The 19,573-nt window shown below is 36.5% G+C and overlaps 2 protein-coding genes across 2 annotated transcripts in view; both read right to left on the bottom strand.

Annotated features, from left to right (window-relative positions):
- The window catches only part of LOC309507893 (uncharacterized protein), a 313,871-nt gene that overhangs the window by 141,324 nt on the left and 152,974 nt on the right, over positions 1 to 19,573 (bottom strand). The gene's annotated exons all lie outside the window — the stretch shown is intronic.
- On the bottom strand, positions 650 to 18,104 carry LOC309507936 (ribonuclease inhibitor-like). Its single transcript, XM_082182415.1, has 5 exons — positions 17,766 to 18,104; positions 6,620 to 6,793; positions 5,694 to 5,855; positions 1,568 to 1,698; positions 650 to 1,232 (listed from the first exon to the last, which is right to left on the bottom strand). Exons 2-5 carry the CDS (start codon positions 6,739 to 6,741, stop codon positions 1,159 to 1,161), a joined length of 489 nt encoding a protein of 162 aa, XP_082038541.1. The 5' UTR covers positions 6,742 to 6,793; positions 17,766 to 18,104; the 3' UTR covers positions 650 to 1,158.

The following is a 19,573-nucleotide window of genomic DNA, read 5'->3' as shown; positions in this document are numbered from 1 at the left end:
TTAATTTTTATGGAGTAATAGTAGTGAGTGACTTTTGACTCTCTTACTCCTCCTAGAAATGATGTAAGCTGCTTGCTGCACGGTCACACATTACAATAAGCTTATAACAAGTTAATTGATATTTACCAAGAATGATGAAAAAGAAGAAAAAAATGTTGTTCAAACTTCTACTTGTGTTAAAGTCTTTTTGTGTCTACTGTTTTGGGAAAAGACAGACTTGCTGAAAGAAACTTGAGTTGTGTGTTTGCAAATGTAGGCTAATCTCTTTTGCCATTAAGAGTTGAGTTGACTTCTGCTCTTGAACAAATTTCTTTTAAATAAAATTTACTTTGAAATCCTTATAAGTCTTAACTGTACTTTCCCTTTACAAAATATATCACAATTAGTTAATTTATGTCTTTCATAAAGGAAAGTAGAACATTTCTCCAATACTTGTTGGTAAATGTTCACTACAAAAAAGATTGGTGCTATTTCTATTTGTAGGCTACTATTGATGTTTTATTATACAAAACTTATTCTTCACATGATATTGTGTGACCTCTAGTGGTGAGCTCGAGACATTGCATAATCTCTCTGCATCTGCTGTTGCATCTTAATACCAGTTACACTCCAATTAAGGAAACTGAACTAATGAACTTTTCAAAATAAACAAGTTTTTACTTATATTTATTATGCTAACATATTGTGCAATTATACAATACAATGGCAAATGAGAAAATTATAAATGCTGATCAAAAAGCATTGGACAGAGTATCTAGACTGGGGAATGCGAAAACTACAATTTAAAATGTGGATTATGGGATTATGGGTACATGAATGCTGTCAATATTAAATCTTAGTCTGGGCTTGTGTGTGATAACAGGCATCATCCATATGTCAGTCAAAGCAGAGAGACAGAGTTTCATTCAAATAAAAATGTATCAAAAATAAATATTCTGTATATAAAATGTAAGCGAAAAAAAACAGATCAAAGTTAAATAAATATAAAGATACATATGACAGATTTCACAGATTAAAATCTTTGCATATGTATCACACAATGATGTAATTTTAATTTTAGACTTTGTTTATTTTGCTAAATTTGACAATTACAATAAGCGATGTTTTAATTGCTTCATTATGGAGGAGTTTAATCCCAATATCATTATGATGAAGGTCTTACACTGAAGTCCCATGTTCATGCTTATCCTCCTTTGATCTGAGATCAGGCTCATCTTCCTCCTCCATTTTACCTGTAAAAAAGCAAAACATCTTGTATGAACACTAAATCATCAAATAACCAGTCAACATAACTCACAATGTGTATGTATGTTTCTATTAATGCTGCATTCATTTCTATGCCTAATCATTTTTAAAATACAGAGCTAATATAATAAACTGTACATTTGTTAAAGCAATGCTATTTAAAGCTGTTAAATGTACTATACAATACAGGTATAAAAAGCTTGAATTGGTAATAGCTGTGGGTTTTGCAGTGTTACTATTTATGAATTGCTTTTTAGCCGCATCTCGCTAAAATTACCATCATACACACAGTATTCATTTATTACAGTATTATAGCAAGAACCTTCTGAGGATCCTTCATCCGATGATGGCTTTTCTGCTGTTGATTTCACAGGTTTATCCGCGGGTTTAGACGAACCAAACAATCCAATGCCTTTGAAGAATTTTGTAACCCTGCCTTCTTCTTCTGTGAGGCTGTGAGGAGGAATTAGAAGAGAAAATAATCAGTGTTGAGTGGAACAAGTTGCAAATTAATTATTATATTTCAATTAAGTACAAAGTGTAATAGACTGAAACTAACATTACATTCCTGTAAACAGATTCGTTACTGATTTTACATCATTTGGCATACACACTTTCAGCTAAGCAAAACTTAATACAAACATTTCTAAACAATATTTCAGGGTTTTTCCTCGGTCAAAAACATACACACACACACACACACACACACACACACACACACACACACACACACACACACACACACACACACACACACACACACACACACACACACACACACACACACACACACACACACACACACACACACACACACACACACACACACACACACACACACACAGGGATTCCATGTGGGAACATTCTATTGGCATAATTGTTTTTATTCTGTAAAAAAAACTGTATATTCTCTCCCCTTACACTAACCCTACCCCTAAACCTACCCATCACACTATTTATTTAGCATTTTTGGTTTTCAAATATGATTTATGACCTTGTTTCCTCATTGGGACCAAAAATTATTTATATCTTTATGGGTAATTTGTTTTCCCAATATCGTAGGGTTTACCTGAACAAACACACACACTTGAATATGTGGTTTATGAGGATTCTCCTTAAGCATAAAACGGTTTTTTTTTCTTACTGTATTCCGTCCCCCTACAGCAGGGGTCGTCATGTAACTTTGGCCGCGGGCCAATATTTTTTTTAGCCAGTAGATGGCGGGCCAGCTACACAGAGTAGGCCTATGGATACAAATTAAATACTTTTATATAGGCCTATAATCGCGGAATATGATGGGTCCGTCACCGTCCGTGGATCATTCGTTCAATCGTTTTTTCAAATTAAAACCAAAAATAAAAAGATGAAAAACGACTTGTTTTTCCATTATTTATTTCCTGAACTAAAATGAAAAAAACGAATAACAATGGGTTTTCTGATTTTCTGATTGTGCTCAGATCAAAAATAGAAAAAATTAATTACTGGATTAGACAAATTTTAATTTAGATTTTTAATTTAACACCTTAGGCATATATCAAGGAAATCATTTTAAACAGATCAAGTACTATTGTGGTAACAGATTACAGCCATTTTAATAAAGGTGTGAATAGCAATCATACTCATTCGCTTACAGTCCGACTTTTGAACTTTATTCCTTTTTTTTGTATTATTATTTATTCGGGACACACACATACACACCTAAGGTTTAAGGAGTTCTGCGCGGGACTGTTTTTTTTTCTGTCCCGCTCCCACAAGGTTCTATTCAGCAACCGCTTAAAATACACTCTGTGTTCACCCGCTTTATTTCCCGACCTGACGATCTCGTTTCCATAATCTCACATTCAAATGTCTCTAACGGCAAGAATGAGATTAAGTAGCCTATAATAAACGCTATATAAAAATTGTGTTCGTGTCAATATAAATATTAGGCTATTTTAACATTGTACTGTCAGCAGAGAAAAAAAATGCCACAGAAAAAAATTATTAAATATAAATAGCCTAACATAAATTAAATAGGACAAAGCCTATCACTCAAATTTCTAAGCAACATAAACGAAAATCATATTGCCCTACTGACAAATGAAGTAGGCTATTTTCTGCCAAACTATTTCAAACATCCTTGCAAAAAAAGAATGTTGGTGACTGACAATGGTTTCAGTACCAAACAGCTCCTCAGAGCTAGGTGTACAGGTGGTCAGAATTAAGTGCGGATACGCTGTCAAAAGATGTCGGGAGTGGGCTATTGTCAGTCAGACCGCCCGCTCCGTCCAAAGTACACCAGAGTTCTGACCGCTACCGTCTTTTGACGCACGAATGGACACAAAGTGGTCAAGCGTATAACTAGACGCGGCAGGCGCGAATTTGACGCGCTATTCGCGTCCGGTGTGAACGCACAGTTATACTTTAAAATGTAATCCCGCGCCGCATGATTCCCTATGGGTGTTTCACACAGTATTTCACACCGACTACGGCTTTTCTCAAGTAGTGGAAGAGTTTTGTGCAGCATTTAGGACTTCCAAAATAATCCGGCGGGCCAGAAAATATTGCTGGCGGGCCAGTTTTGGCCCGCGGGCCGCCAGTTGTCGTTCCCTGCCCTACACTAACCCTTAGTACAAAATTCAAAATGGCCGACGCCCAAAATGGCCGATATGGGAAAAGTGGATACCATTTGACTCGGCATGCCGTCCCGAATCTAACGAGACCAATTTGACCATTTTGAGACCAAAACAGTTCAGAAGTTATAAGCAAAAATAGCCATTTTTTCGTATCTTTGCACCAGTAGGTGGCGCTGTGCCGAAACGCAGCATGTAACCTCAGGTCATGCTGATGATGACATGTACCAAGTTTGGTCTGAATACAATAAAGCTTGTGGAGATACAGCCTTATGTCTATTTTCGCACGTTCTCCGTAAAATTCTTTGCAAGTTATCTGCGTTCGATACTATAGATCATACATTACTCTTAGATCGACTACAAAATTATACTGGTGTTCAAGGACAAGCACTAAGCTGGTTCAAATCATACCTATCTGACCGCTACCATTTTGTCTATTTAAATGGAGAAAAATCGATCATAACTCCAGTAAACTATGGAGTGCCGCAGGGATCTGTATTAGGCCCTCTGTTATTTTCCAAATATATGATGCCACTTGGAAATATTATTTTATTAGCTGGTTGTCCTGCATCCTCAATAAACAAGCTACAGTTAGTCCAAAATGCCACCGCTAGAGTTCTTACGAGATCAAGAAAATATGATCATATAACACCGATTTTATCATCACTGCATTGGTTACCTATAAAGTTCCGTATTAATTACAAGGTTTTGTTACTGACTTATAAAGCCCTAAACGGCTTAGCTCCAGTCTATTTAACGGATCTTCTATCACCCTATAATCCATCGCGCTCTTTAAGATCACTAAATTCAAGGCTTTTGGTCATACCTAGGATATCCAGAACCACCAAAGGAGGGAGAGCATTTTCACATTTGGCTCCAAAACTCTGGAATAGTCTTCCTGATACTGTTCGTTGCTCAGACTCGCTCTCCCAGTTTAAAACTAGATTAAAGTCGCATCTCTTCAGCCAGGCATTCATATAATCCTACAGTTCAAACTACAATCCGTCCTCTAGCTCATAAATGCCAGAGGAGAACTGGCCCCCGACTGAGCCTGGGTTCTCCCAAGGTTTTTTTTCTCCATTAGGTCACCTGATGGAGTTTTAGGACACCATTAGGTCACTTGATGGAGTTTTTCGGTTCCTTGCCACTGTTGCCTTTGGCTTGCTCAGTTGGGGATATTTTGGGGATATTTAATTTAATTTTATCAATCAATAAATTCCTCTTGAAACAAACTTTGTTGTATCATTTTAATTTAATACTGTGAAGCTGCTTTGATACAATCTGTATTGTGAAAAGCGCTATACAAATAAACTTGACTTGACTTGACATTCTGTAATAAGATGCCACATCAGATCACAGAAGGGAGTTATTTTAAACATTCGACTGACGTTATATTGAAAAAAATATGATATTAATGTGATAAACTGTGTTTGTACGGTATGCTAAGATAACATGCTAGCCCTTATGCACCTGTTGCCAGAGGATCGATAATCCAACTAAGATCACTGGAGTGTTTCTTTAAAACGGCATTCGATACAAACGGAAAGAATGTGAAGTTAGATATCTGATCAAAGAAATAAGGCATTTTTATTCACACTTTTAATCCCCTTAAGCTTATAAATAAAATGCTCCATGTCATTGTCACAAGTGCATCAGTTATTTCAGATATCACATTAGATGACCAAATAAAGCTTTGGTGGGACAAAAAATTATTTTGGTGAAAACCAAAATATTTTTAGTGCCGATAAAACCCTGTATTTGTATTTTAAATATTATACATCTAAATTTGTCACCTATGTTTGTTAGTGTTACTGCAACTAAAGGATGTTTACTCACCTCAGGTTACAGCTTGAGTTTTGCATCACGTCGATGAGCTTCTGCTTGGAGGATCCGATGGTATTTTTACTCAGTTTAAGCTCTTTTAAAAACTGGAGTGCTTTTGTGTTTGTCAAAGACTGAGTTAAAGAAGAAACATCTGTAATGCCACAGTTGTTTAGACTAGAAAGAGACAAACAGAAACAGGAAAAAATCAGTCATCTCAATAGAAACCATGTGATGAGAGACTTCCAGTGGCAGCGAAATTCACCTACATTAATTTTACATCAATATCAAATCTGACAGGAAAATTCACAGTTGCTTGATTTGCTCATCAAAGCTACACTAACTATTCAAGGCTATCATTAATTGGTGTCTACTCAGCCCAGAATAAAGAAGCTGATGGGAAAATGTTTCACACCTGCTTCACATCTGGTCTACTAATATTTAATTACTAATATCAGCTAATTAAACTACACATTATATATATATATATAAAAAAAAGAACAACACATTGCACTCCTTACTTAAGCTCTGTTTGGTTGTTGCATGTGTTCTAGGCAACTTAGTCATGCAATTATCCCACTGCTGTTTACTCTGTGGCTGAAATCATCTCATCATACTTGTACATTTTTCAAGACTGTGAAGTTACTGACTGACAGAGGGTCATTGTGCCACAGTGCACATACAGTATAAAGCTAACGGATTATGAAATCATCACCTGCCACTATGGCCAAAACTGACCTGCGCTTGGTACTTGGTGGGTATCAATTTAAGACCCTGCTTTCATCAGATCACAAAATAATAAAATATAAATAATAAATTATATAAAAAAATAATGTAAACTCAGGCTCTTCATGAGATATTGAGTGAAAGTGATTTGGTTAAATTATCTTATGTAGAAGTGATTTTAAGCATTTTGATTCTTGTATGTGAACATTACTGACCTCAATATCTCCAGTTTACATTGTGAACGCTTCAGTACTTCACACAAGATCTCCAGTCCTTTGTTTTCTATTTGATTCCCACTGAAGTCCAGCTTTCTCAGGTGTGAAAGACTTTGACACATAGCTTGAGTCAGGAGATAGCACTGTTTCTCTGTAATACTGCATCCACACAGACTGAGGACAAAGAGAAACAACAGTGGCTCAAATACATGTAAATTCACCATGAGTAAGTGTCATACAATATAATACAACAACAACAACAACATGGAAACTTAATTACAGAACCATAAACCATGAGGAGCATAACTAGAAGGAAACTAGTTATAACTCAGGTAATAATTAAATCATCTTCAAAACGTCTGTGAGTTATAAATGTACATTAAGGTTCAATATAAAACCGATTGAAAAACTGAATCAACAAATTTATTAGAAATATAATTAAATAGACTATTTTCAGATTTTTAACGTGAGAAAAATGAAGAAAATAATGAATAAATCAAAATTAAAGTCAATTTTGTTTAGTATACTAATAACATTTATAACATATACTTATATGTTATATAACATATAACATATATAGTTTACTAATTACTAATAACATTACTAATAACATTTTTACTTAAAGCTGCAATACAGAAGATTTTTGGTTAAAAAAAGAAAAACAAAAATACCCAATTCGTGACAGTAAGCTTATACTGATTTATAATTTGAGGAGACAGGTCATATTTTGTGAGAAATTTTTGTTTGATGTCATTTATCTTTCATCATCATCTCCATAAAGAGAAGATTTCATAATTACAGCATTTGTAATTAGTTTGTAACTAATAAGCAACATTATTATTACAGTGTAAATTGCAATCTTCTGTTGTATATTGCACACCTGTACACACAGATGGTCTATTCGTTTATTTTGATATGTAGCCTACAGTATATACATATGTGTGTCTTTCACATATCTTTATTATATATCTTGTATTTGACTATTTTTGTCCTGCTGTTGTCTCTGTGAACTGAAAGCCTCTGTCACCAATGCAAATTGCTTGTGTGTGCAAACATACTTGGCAACAAAGCTCTTTCTGACTTCTGACATTGCAAATAAATGTACATTAAATGTCGACATTTAATGTACATTTATTTACAATCTTTAAGTGTGTTTGTAATAAACATCAAGTCACCATATTAAGTTCTCTTGTAGCCAATAATTGCATCCCTTAAATCCCATCTTTGATAATCAACATGAAATACTGAAAAATTGTTTTGTCCAATGAAAAATTATTTCTTTATGCCTTAAAATCAGTTGAATGTAACTCTATACCCTAACTCTGTCGCCTTTGGCTTTTGGCTTGATTAGTTGGGGACCCTTAATATTCAACAATAATATTGATCTGTCTGCATTGACACCATTATATGAACTGAGCTGGACGATGACATCACTGTTTTCTCCAGAGTGGCTATATATATATATTAATGAACTAAATTAATAACTTTTTACAACAAAAACGAACCATCACTGAACTTATGTAAGCTGAACTATGACACTATTTTCCTCTAGGTTTGTTTCTTCTAGACACAAACTTTGTTGCATTATTTTCCTGTTATCACTGTAAAGCTGCTTTGAAACAATCTGTATTGTAAAAAGGGTTATATAAAGGTGACTTGACCCTTGATTCATCTAGTAACACAGTTCTGTGAATATGCAAATTAGTTCCCGCTTCAATTCAAACTGTGTTTTTGAAGCTGTCTTTGGTAAATGGCAGTTTTGAGGAGAAAATACCCAGCAATGGTGTTGACTGATGAATTTGCATACGTTTGGTCTTAATATGTCTGTTTTATTTTATTTTTTTATATGCTTTAACTATATATATAAAAAATTTAAAAATTCACCACAGGGGGACTTTAATACTAAGATTCCAAATCATTAGCTATGTTTCCATCCAAAGTTGTGAATTTAACTCAAAACTGGAATATCGCATAAAACATTTCCGAATAGAGCAGCATTTCCATCCGGTGAGTTGAAGAGAACAAAATCGTCACTTCCTGATAAACTGGTGTTCGATATAGAAAATTAGGAGAAGCCACTGTATATATTATAATTCCTGTATATAATAAATTACTTGCATCTCAGAGCATGCAGATGAAACAAACGTGTTGTCTTGCTTTTGGAGGTGGAGACTTGCTTTTTAGGAATGCAGTCAGGGAAGACTGTTCTGGTAGGTAATTATACCGAACAACTTTGACAGATTTTGGTATTTCTGAACGTCCAAAACAGCATTTCAGATGCTGTGCAACGAGATCAGTCCACTTTTTTAATGTGCATCAAGGAGTTCATATAAATTTATTTGGTAAATGTGTTTCTATCATGGTTTATGCACGTTTTCTTGTTTAATAAAAAATTCATCCAACTCAGGTTTTTTATGCACATTTTTTATAATTTATGCTCATCTTAGCATTTCCATCCAGTGTCTTTTTATGCAATTTCTCAAAATGTGCATATAGGTGGATAATGAAAACATAGCTATTGTTAAGAGTGCTGCTAGCCTGCTAATGAAATTAGTTCATAAAGAACATCACAAATATTTTCTAGATAAATATTAAATAAGTTAAATATTTACATATTGTGTGAAGAAAAAATAATCAGGCTGAATATGGCTGATTATAATAATTTTTTTACCAAATAAATTTCAATGACTTTTCCATGACTTTTAAGGCAAATATTTATGACCTAACGTTCCATGAAAGGTCTATGTATACGTGTTCAAATTTTAAATCACAGCATATCTTAACTAATTAATGACAAGCGATGTGGTTTAATACAAAAAATAAACAATTTAAATAATGCTGACACACCAGTATGACAGTTAGATAAAATACTGTGTCTGACCCTCAGAACTCCACGGTGTAGCAACGGATTAACATACACCAGTGAGAAGCAACAATGTTAAATTAGTAAATAAAATGCAGTAACTGACAGTACCTTTACAAGGTGGCAGTGCCAGAGACAAACTTTTGGAAAACAAAATTAGAGATTTAAATACAGATTTGCCTCCTATTTACTATTAATCTAATTGGATAACCATCAATCATCAACAAGATTAACGTCCCTATACACCTTATTCCTACGCCCCATGACGCTTGGCGCGAATAATGGGTGTAACTTCCGTTAAGCTGTAAACAATCAGTGAAACGCTCGCTCTATGAACGCAATACATTAAAAAAGTGTCACAATGATATGACATTAATCTACTCACCCTTCAATCATCGAACATTAAAAGGAAATTTAAAAGTGCAAAAGCATCAACAAGGTACTTTCAATAGACCAAATAACCCCAAAACCGCGTAATATATATCTGTATTATGTAACTTATGTTGCCTTAATCAAAAATGTTTATTAACTTCAGCATTACGTGATACTATTATAAAGTGATTTCCGTCATTTTGACAGATTATAAATTGCATTTACCTGTGAGAACAATCCTGGTAAGAGACGTGAGGATTTGAGGAGAATAACGAGAGATTCTTTGTGCATTTCAGTGAATTATTAATGGAATATATCTTAAATCAAATTCGGGAGAACAGACCACAGATGTGCAGTATATGTTGTCCTTTTTCATACTTTTACAGTGGATTGCAAAGGGAAAAAAGAAAATAATCATGAGGAAAAGAAAGCAGCGATTGAAAAAAGCTCTTGCCATAGATATTCTTGTTATAACATGTCACGTTAAAATACCAAGTATAACGTTATTCTCATGATGTCTTAAAATAAATCATGAAGGAAAATTGACAGCGCATCCAGTCAAACTGATGGATCAGCTTTACTTGTAGGGCAACCTTATGATTTGAAATGATTTGTTTCAGCCTTTTTGAATGGAAGTTCCCCAAACTGAAAGTGCCACCCATAATTCAAAACACAGTAAGGTCGTCAGGAATAAGGTGGATTTGAATTCCCCAAAAACAGTTGTTCTATTTTATTTTTTTTTTTCATTTTTGCAATTTACATCCAAGTACAAACTGCAACTGCCAGACATTACCCCATCCCAGAGTCAGAAATGAACTTTTCCATTAACTTTTCCTTGCAATTGATTTCCAGGGGCATGTTTTTTTTTTTTGGTATAAAAAAACTGCTAACATCCAGACATAAGATCTCTTAAAAACATTTCATAAAATACATTTCATGACCCCTTTTATAGAAGTAGATTTTGTAAAAAGTACCATAAGTGCTTTAAAAACCATTTAAAGGGTAACTAAACCCCTGGTCAGAGCCTGACTTGGCAATATTTGAAAAAAATGCTGGAAAAGTGTGCAGACCCCAGCGGAGATAGAGGGGACGAACTGAGGGCGGGGCTGAGCGGGGGGGGGGGGGGGGCCTGCACCTGAGACCCGCAGTGACGGATTAATTGACAGCTGCTGTCAGACTCTAAAATGGAGAGTGACTCACAGGGTTGCGAGACGACGTTAAGTACATGCATCTGATGAGTTTTCTCGAGTTGATGTCAATAGCGCGTGCTCTCTGTAGGCATATTCATATTTTGCCGCTATGTGGAAAAAAATCCAGCAAAATGTGCCGATGCGTTTGTCGACCCCAGAGGATTAACTTTAGCCTAACCATAAATAGTGATTATATATATGATCACTCACATCAAAGACGCCGCTGCAGCAGAGTCCTGCAACGGGTCGGGTACCCGCATAAAACTGGCTAAAACGGGTGGATTGTGACATTCCTAAAATTTGCGGTCGGATAATGAACTCCTTGCGGGCGGGTAGCGGATGAAAAATATGTGCAATATTTGTATGCAGGGCTTGACATTAAAGGGGTCATGAACTGGATTGTTTTATTATTTTATAATGTTGCCTGGGGTGCCCTTATAATGTTAGTATGATTTTTACATCAAAAATAGTCATAATTTATAAATTAAAGCCATTTTTCCAAGCCTGATTTCAGCCTCAGATTTGAACGCTCTGTTTTAAGGGGCGTGTCTGCTGTGAGACTGCAGTGCAAACACCCACTGCTGTGATTGGCTGACATGCTTGCATATGAAATAGCTAGTATTACATGAAAACTCTCGAAAACTTTTACTACGTTTTTACTATTACAGCTATCGAGATTAACAAATCGTGTAAAGTATCGTTTAAAGCATTATATTTAAATCTATTTCATCACATGAAAGGTTGCAGCATGATGAGCACTGACTGAGCAGATGACAGACAGTCTTGTTGATCGCGTGAATAAAGATCTTATCATTGCAACGCAATTTTTGCACTCTCACAAATGCTTACACCAAATCACAATGCAAACACGATGTGAATACAGAGTAAGAGCTTCGTTGTGTAGTGTAACAGTGTCATTATTTCATCACGAGTTTGGTAAGTGTACATATATAGGCCTACATACAAACGTAGGCTACACTCTTTCTTTTAAATAAAAACCTGTGGCGTCATCTATGATTATAAGGGCTGTAGGCTATTTGCGAAATGAAACCGAAATCGGGACACTCAGGGCCACTAACCTATAATTAAAACTTCCACAGAGATCTCAAACAAGCATTTAAAACACAGAATATTAAGAATTGGCATATCAAGCAAAATAATATTCGATGATTGATCGAAAATCGTAGGCTATCTCTCTCCCCACATGCTCACCGGCAACGCTCCGACAATACATTCTCTGTACTGTAGGCTAATAGGCCTATGTGTTGTAGCCCAGTCATTAAAAAACGATTTAGTTTCATATTCATGTTTAAATAAAATAATATATTTTTTAAATTTCATGTTGATTATATGAAAAGTGAAAAGCATGAATAAGATAAGATGATCCCGAATATCGGGAGACAAATTGAGTGGGCAGACATGATTGTGACCACTTCATTAAGTTTGTTTTTGTAGAAAGCCTTTCTTTGAATTTCGTTTTGTATTAATTGTATCTTAATTTTAATCAATATTTCATCAACCAATTTCCTGGATTTAATAAATAAGAGGTAAATATCAGGCAATATAATCAGGACACGGAGGCGCCGGCGCGTGGAGCTCATCTCTTAAATGAAACGAAACTCGGCATATAAGGTACTTGCCTCACAGACCTGAGAAGTATATAGAAAGCATGAAATGTGTACTTTTAAACAAAACAATTAAAAACGAAAGAAAACAGACTGCTCTCTGCTTAAGTTGGCTAATCCGTATGAAATGTGAATTTCTCTCTGGCGCATTCACTACTGCAAAGATCGTGAGTCGGCATCGTCAACTTCATCTTTGACACAGAAAACACTTGTTTATTAATAAACAATTGAAATGTCTCCTTGATATATTTGAAATATTAATAATCATTACTTTTCCCAGTTCTTTGTGACAGCTTTTAGGTGCGTTATTGGCAGCGCACCCTTACATGTTACATGAACAACACTACACCTACGTAGCCTCCTGACCACTGTACTAAATACAGATAAATCTACGTTAACTTGAAGCTATCCTAACTGATGCAATACTATGCGTGGTAGCTCGTACCAAGCAAGGGCGTGGTGAGCTGGAACCTGCTTACGTCACGTAGTACCGCTTACGACACGCAGCACAGCAAACATCCAATAGGAAAATTGAACTGCAGTAGCCACCGTTCAACCTGAAGAGGGCAGCACTCAGACGTTTTTACACCATATATTGTAGAATTAAAACACTTTATACCCAAATGTCAAAAAAGTTACTCGAATCAATGAACAGCACTAATAAAGCCCCATTCTTAGAGATCATTAACTAAAAAAAAGTTGGTTTAGGGTTTAGTTACCCTTTAACTCCGTTAGAATAATCTATTATCAGTTTTTAGTCTGTTCTCACTTTGGTCTCATTTTGCAGTTTGTCAGATTTCAGCATTTGAGACTTTCTACTGATAGACATGCTAAACCATCAGTCCATTAGCTCAGTATTTGTTTTCTTTAAAGGAAACACCAAAAGACACAGACAGTGCTATAAACAATGTGACTGGTCCTGTTGTCCTAAAATAACTAAATAGTGAACTTTGAATAACACTGTAATTGCTGTAAAGTATAATGATACTAACTGTAGATTTTCCAGCTTGCACTGTTTGCTGCCCAGCAGAACACCAAGATGATTAACTCCAGAGTCTCCAAGTTCATTCCCACTGAGGTCCAGCTCTCTCAGGTGTGACGGGTTTGAGTTCAGAGCTGAAGTCACAGCAGAACAATCTTCAGCTGTTATATCACATGATCTTAACCTGCAATGAAAATGAGAAAACTTTTCATTCTGTTTCATTTAAACACCAAAGCACTATTTTCTTTGCTGTAAGTGAATATACTGACCTCAGTCTCTCCAGTTTACAGCGTGAATCCTTCAGTAGCTCATCAAAATGCTCCAGTCTTGTGTGTTTTAGTTTATTCCCACTGAGGTCCAGCTCTCTCAGGTGTGATGGGTTTGATTTCAGAGCTGTAGTCAGGAAGCCACACTGCTTCTCTTTAATACTGCACTTACACAATCTGAAGATTTATAAAAAATAAAAACCACAAAGAACAATGACTTAGATCTATGATGTCATCTTATATTCTCTTTCCCCACTATTGTTCCCCAGAATTTTCCAACAATCCATGTTTTCACAGTTTACAGAAAGGAAGAGTACAGAATCTCTAGTACAAAACAAGCAGCAGAAACAAGTGATTGATGTTTTTACCACATAAACATAAACTAACAGGATCATCAAACATTAATCAGTATTTAAAATAAGAATGCATGAAGCTATATCAAATGATTTTGTTGTTTTTTTCTTAAAAGCAGAGGGTCTGTTCTTTATTTTCATATAGCCCATTGTATGCAGGGTTTTTCATGCATAGAGAATTACAAAGCGGAAGCCTCTGTGAAATTTCGCCCCACCTCCAACTGTCGACAAAATTCAGCTGGGACTCAAGTCATTCTGAGAGTGCGTGTGCGGGCGATAAAGTAATAAAATTAACATTCCAATTTTAATAATTGCGTGTGGGTCGTGGGTGGACTATTAAAATCACACATTAATGACCCCAGCCTGGACCGGCCTGGACCACCCTAGACGGACCGAGGTCCCTCCACCAGTGTCTCACAATATCTTATGGGAAACACTGTATGATAGTGTTCTCAAAATAAAAAATTGTTTTCTTCAGCCAGTTCAAGACACAGTACACTTTCATCTGTGCACATGATCTGGATTTTACCACCGCCACTTCATTTTGAGCTAGGAAAAACACTGGTATGTTCAGATATTCATCCAACAAAATTTTCTGTAAGCCATGAAACTTTTGTGAAAATGATAAAAAATCAAGCGTAGTGTTAGTTCTGGCAGGTCACGTTAGTCAAGCTCGCATCAGCTGACCCTCAGCTGATCCACATCTACCTATAGTAATACGACACCCATCACCATATGTGACCTGATCCAGCAAAATGAGTCACAGTGACCCAAACTTCAAAATTGAGATTTTGGTATCAATGGAAAGAGGAGACCATAAGCTTTCAACTGATATCCTAGTCAAAGTCATATCTTGAATGGTTGTAAAGATATACACATTTGAATTATGGTCATCTGCCTTCTTTTTCCAATTGAAAACCTGAGAAAATCGCTTTTAAAGTTTTTTGCCCATTTTTTGTTGATATCTTTCAAAATCCATTGCATTTAAAGGGATGAACTATTTATTGTACAGCTTAATTTGACCAAAGACATTAATATATAATATTATGCCAGGCTGAAACCTGATTTGAATAAATAATTTAAAAGGCACTTTTACAAACATTTACTAAAATCAGAAAGATTGAACAGATGTGCTACAGTTTTGCGTGTGTGTGTGTGTGTGTGTGTGTGTGTGTGTGAGAGAGAGAGAGAGAGAGAGAGAAAGTGAGAGAGGCAGAGAGACAAGGAAACAGAGAACAAATAATGTTAACCTATGCAATCATATCTTTGTGTAGGCTAGATGACAATAACAGTGTAACATATTCATAACGGAGATACCAACAGTTAAATATTGGGTTAAAATAAATCAAACACATTGTAATGGATTCTCCTTGCAGATAAATACACTCACAGAATAATTGCACTCACTCACATCCATACACGATAAATACCACAGGGCTGTAGCTGTCATCAGAGGATGACACGTCTCCAGATAAAAAAACATCACTGACTAGCCTTAGCCACTCTTGATGACCAGCAGCAGAGCTTAGGTTAGAAGCCTCCAGTGAGTTCAACGCTTTTGGCGACTTTGCTCTCTTTTGACAGCGACATTTCTCAAATTAATAATATTTAATCTTTCTGAGGAGATCTGCTAGCTTGTTTACACATAGCGCTACGAGTCTGACAGGAGGATGGCTGGACCAATCGCGTGCCGGTCAGTCGAAACGGGGCTTCCCATTGACAAATGATCAGCGTTTGTGTACATTTCTAAGCTTTATGATTGGTTCTATACAACGTGTAACACCATATTTGGAAAGCAGAGAGTGCCAGAGACGTTTGAGGGGATTCCCGGGAAATGCTCAGAGAGGAGTTGAGAAAAGCAATATTCATTTCCAGCGAATTTAGTAAAACTTTGTAAACTTTAATAGTCATTTAAATACCTTTTCTCAATTTTCTGGACTACGAAACTTTAGGAGATTATTTTTGAATGTCTGTTCTTTGAAATTTAGCAATAATAATAGTAAAAAAAAAATTCTATTATTTCATTGTTTTTCCACATAAACGGACCATATCTTAAAATGGAACGTTGCGACTTCCGACTCATTTCGCCAGATCGGGTCACATATATATATATATAAGCTCCTTCAGTATTATCAGCAGCTATCGCGTTTCTCAGGAGCTAATTACCCTCCTCCATCCCCAGCTCCTCCTCTCGCCCAGTCAGGATTTGACATTCTGATTCCCCTTGAATCAGAATAATTATCGAATAATGTTGTACTTTAAAATCTTGAATTAAATATATTTGCAAATGTTCATGTTGGTTCTGTTCTGTTTACCCCAAGGGGGATTATTGCTGCTCTCCCTGCTCTTATCCATGCTAGGCTGCATGGATGCGCAGGGAGTTCTCGCCCTTGTCAATCATATTTGATGGTAGAGGTCCTGACAGAAATGCTGACAGTAAAGAGTTAAATAGATACAGTAGGCGTTTAGTCTGTCATAGAGTGTATAGCCGTTGGGCCGAACGGTTCTCTTTGCTTAACCATTCTGTTCTGTGCCGACCCGGGCCAGCTGGTACGGATATGGTTTTGTTTTCCACTGCGGGGATCAAAAGTCGTTGCCTCGGTAACGCAAGAGTTAACAGATGATAATGAGATGTAAATAGCGGCTGCGTTATGGAGGAAGATCTGATATTTCTTTAAATTTTTATTCATTTTTGTTTACATCGCTCAAAATAGCGCACTTAGCAAGCTATGGAGAAACTGTCAGCCAGGCAAAGCAGCAGACAAGTGACTGATCCTGAGTGATATGGGGTTAGAATTGTTGCATTATTCCAAATAAATTGATTGAGATTCACAAACAAATCACAAAAATGTATAAAACTCACAAATAAAAATGAGATTTGTCACTTATTTGTGAACCGGTTTCTGTGCATTTGTAAATCGCTGCACGCATCTGTGGATTTTGAAAAATATCTTCAAAATGAATCAGATTCAGTTCCCGCCCCGAGTGTAAAGTCTAACGTGATTGGTTGTAGAGAGAACGTGCTACGATTGGTCAGCTAAATGTGGCCGTTATTTGATTGGCTTGAGGAAACTGTGGGTGGAGTCCACTTATTTGTGGATTTGTCTGCACATCAACAGTAGAAGTGTTTCAAAATCCACAGATGCGTGAGGGGATTTACAAATGCACAGAGAGCGGTTCACAAATAAATGCCAGACAGAGTTGTGTTTGTGACATAAAACACATTTGTAAATATATATTTATTTATTTTTGTGGTAAATATCATTTTATTTATTTGTGAGTTTAAGACATTTCTGTGAATCTCTTTAAATTTATTTGTGGATCTTAATCTATTTATTTGGAATAATGCAACAATTCTAACCCCATAGAGTGGCGACGTCACTACACGCATTCTACCAGCACGTAAAGCTAACCGTGCTGATAATTCCGGGCCGAGAACGGTTTACCAGGTGCTTTACCAGGCTCAAGTGGAAATACAACTGGAACTGTTCTTACTGTTCTTAGAATTGTTCGGCTCGACGGTGGAAAAGCAGCTTATGTCGCAGTTCTTCAGGGAAAACTCACTCAAAATGGCACAGGGGGCAAAAGTCCACAGAAAATCACTTTAACACCACAGATTACCAAACTGAAACTATAATTAGATAGTCCCTAATTATACTTTCAGTTTAGTAATCCCTGGCTGTCTGGTGTTAGTTGTGCTCAGTTCTTTTGCTACTGCGTTTCCTTGTCTTTTTTCGCTTCTCTATTTGTGGATTAAAGTGATCTTATGTGGACTTTTTCCCCCCAGTGCCATTTTGAGTTTGCATCCTTCTTTCCAAAGGTCAGGATAAATAGATTTTTAGCCCTTGCATTAGCTCTACTACTAGATGTATTCATGGTGCGAGAAAGCCCTAACCACGCCCCCTGAGTCGTTGGTGTTGTGCAGGGCTCGGCTCGGCTCGGCTCGGCCAGGTGTGGACATGCAAAATCGGCAGCTGAGTTGCAAATCAGGCCGGCTGGTCGGTTGTCCAACAATGTATATGTTTTTTCTCAGTGCGTAGATGATTATGGGTGAGTTTTCATTTATATTTTGCCTTTGTTATTGGTATTGTTGTTCTGGGTGTCGAGATTTGCTCGTGGGGAGAGCGCATTTTTAAACTGCGTCACAAAGTGAAACCAAACCGTCGTCATAGACTTTGAGCACGGAAATGATTGTAGTTATATTCGATTACAAGATATTATATTCACATCTTATTTACAGATCACCCGATTTGTTCAATATTTTTTGAATATGTTGAATTTGATGACATTGTATGTTTGCTGTTGTAATATTGAGCATACGCAACGATCGTGCAATCTGCGTGTCATTGTTTACTTTATTATTTTATTCATATAATCAGCACGCAGTTAACCTATGTATGTTAATTTATATTACTTAACTGAATCTTTGTATCCTTTAATTATAACTGTTTTCTTTGTGTTTATTCTGTTTATTATAGACCACACACATACATTTGTGAATCAACGAATACAAATTCCCTTTGAATAAATAAGTTGAACCGGATTCCATCTAGTGTTTCTCTTACCGGAAACACACACACCACCATCTTGACTGCATTAATCTTGAACCCCTGAGCGTCCCAAACGCTCGTATACATGGAGTTGAGAAATAAAAACCCGCCCTGTACAGCTATGATCAGCTGTTCGGCTGAGCTTACAATGTTGTTACAGAAAGGCAGAGGCTGATCGGTTGGTTCTTGTCACATGACCTGCGGTGTGTTTGCAGCATTCTGAAAAGTTGAGAATTTTTCATCTCGATGCGCCTGGAAAAAACGAGTGCACTTCTATTATTCTTGTCGCGCGTCTACATTTGAAATAACTAACTTGAGCTCGCAAAAGACGTGACATGCGAACTGCCGCTAACGAGGGAACACACCTGAACTTAATCTGTAACCGTCCTAGGACACTATAGGCAGGGAACGAAAGAAAGCAGAGCCAATTACCAAACTAGAAAACTGACCAGAAGACTAAAACAGAAAACAGGACATGAAAACTATAAACAAACTGGAAATGTGACAGTATAGTTCCACACTTTAACCACACTGTAACTGCTGTAAAGTATAATGATACTAACTGCAGATTTTCCACTTTGCATTGTGGGTCCCTCAGTAGATCTCCTAGGTTTTTAAATCCAGAGTCTCCTGGTTCATTCTCACTGAGGTCCAGCTCTCTCAGGTGTGATGGGTTTGAGTTCAGAGCTGAAGTCAGGGTGCCACACTGCTTCTCTTTAATACTGCATTTACACAATCTGAAGATAAAGGGGA

This window comes from Leuciscus leuciscus (genome assembly GCF_965113295.1).
Source record: "Leuciscus leuciscus genome assembly, chromosome: 10".
Lineage (NCBI taxonomy): Eukaryota > Metazoa > Chordata > Actinopteri > Cypriniformes > Leuciscidae > Leuciscus > Leuciscus leuciscus.
Note: the sequence above shows the minus strand (reverse complement) of the source record. Positions and strands in the feature narration are given on the sequence as shown.

Bases quoted from the DNA above. Each gene is read 5' to 3' on its own strand.
- LOC309507936 (XM_082182415.1), bottom strand. From the start codon at position 6,741: ATGTGTCAAAGTCTTTCACACCTGAGAAAGCTGGACTTCAGTGGGAAT. The intron at 5,856-6,619 runs GTCAGTAATGTT...GTCTCTTTCTAG, and splicing joins TGTAAACTGGAGATATTGAG to TCTAAACAACTGTGGCATTA. The intron at 1,699-5,693 runs GTGAGTAAACAT...TCCTCCTCACAG, and splicing joins AACTCAAGCTGTAACCTGAG to CCTCACAGAAGAAGAAGGCA.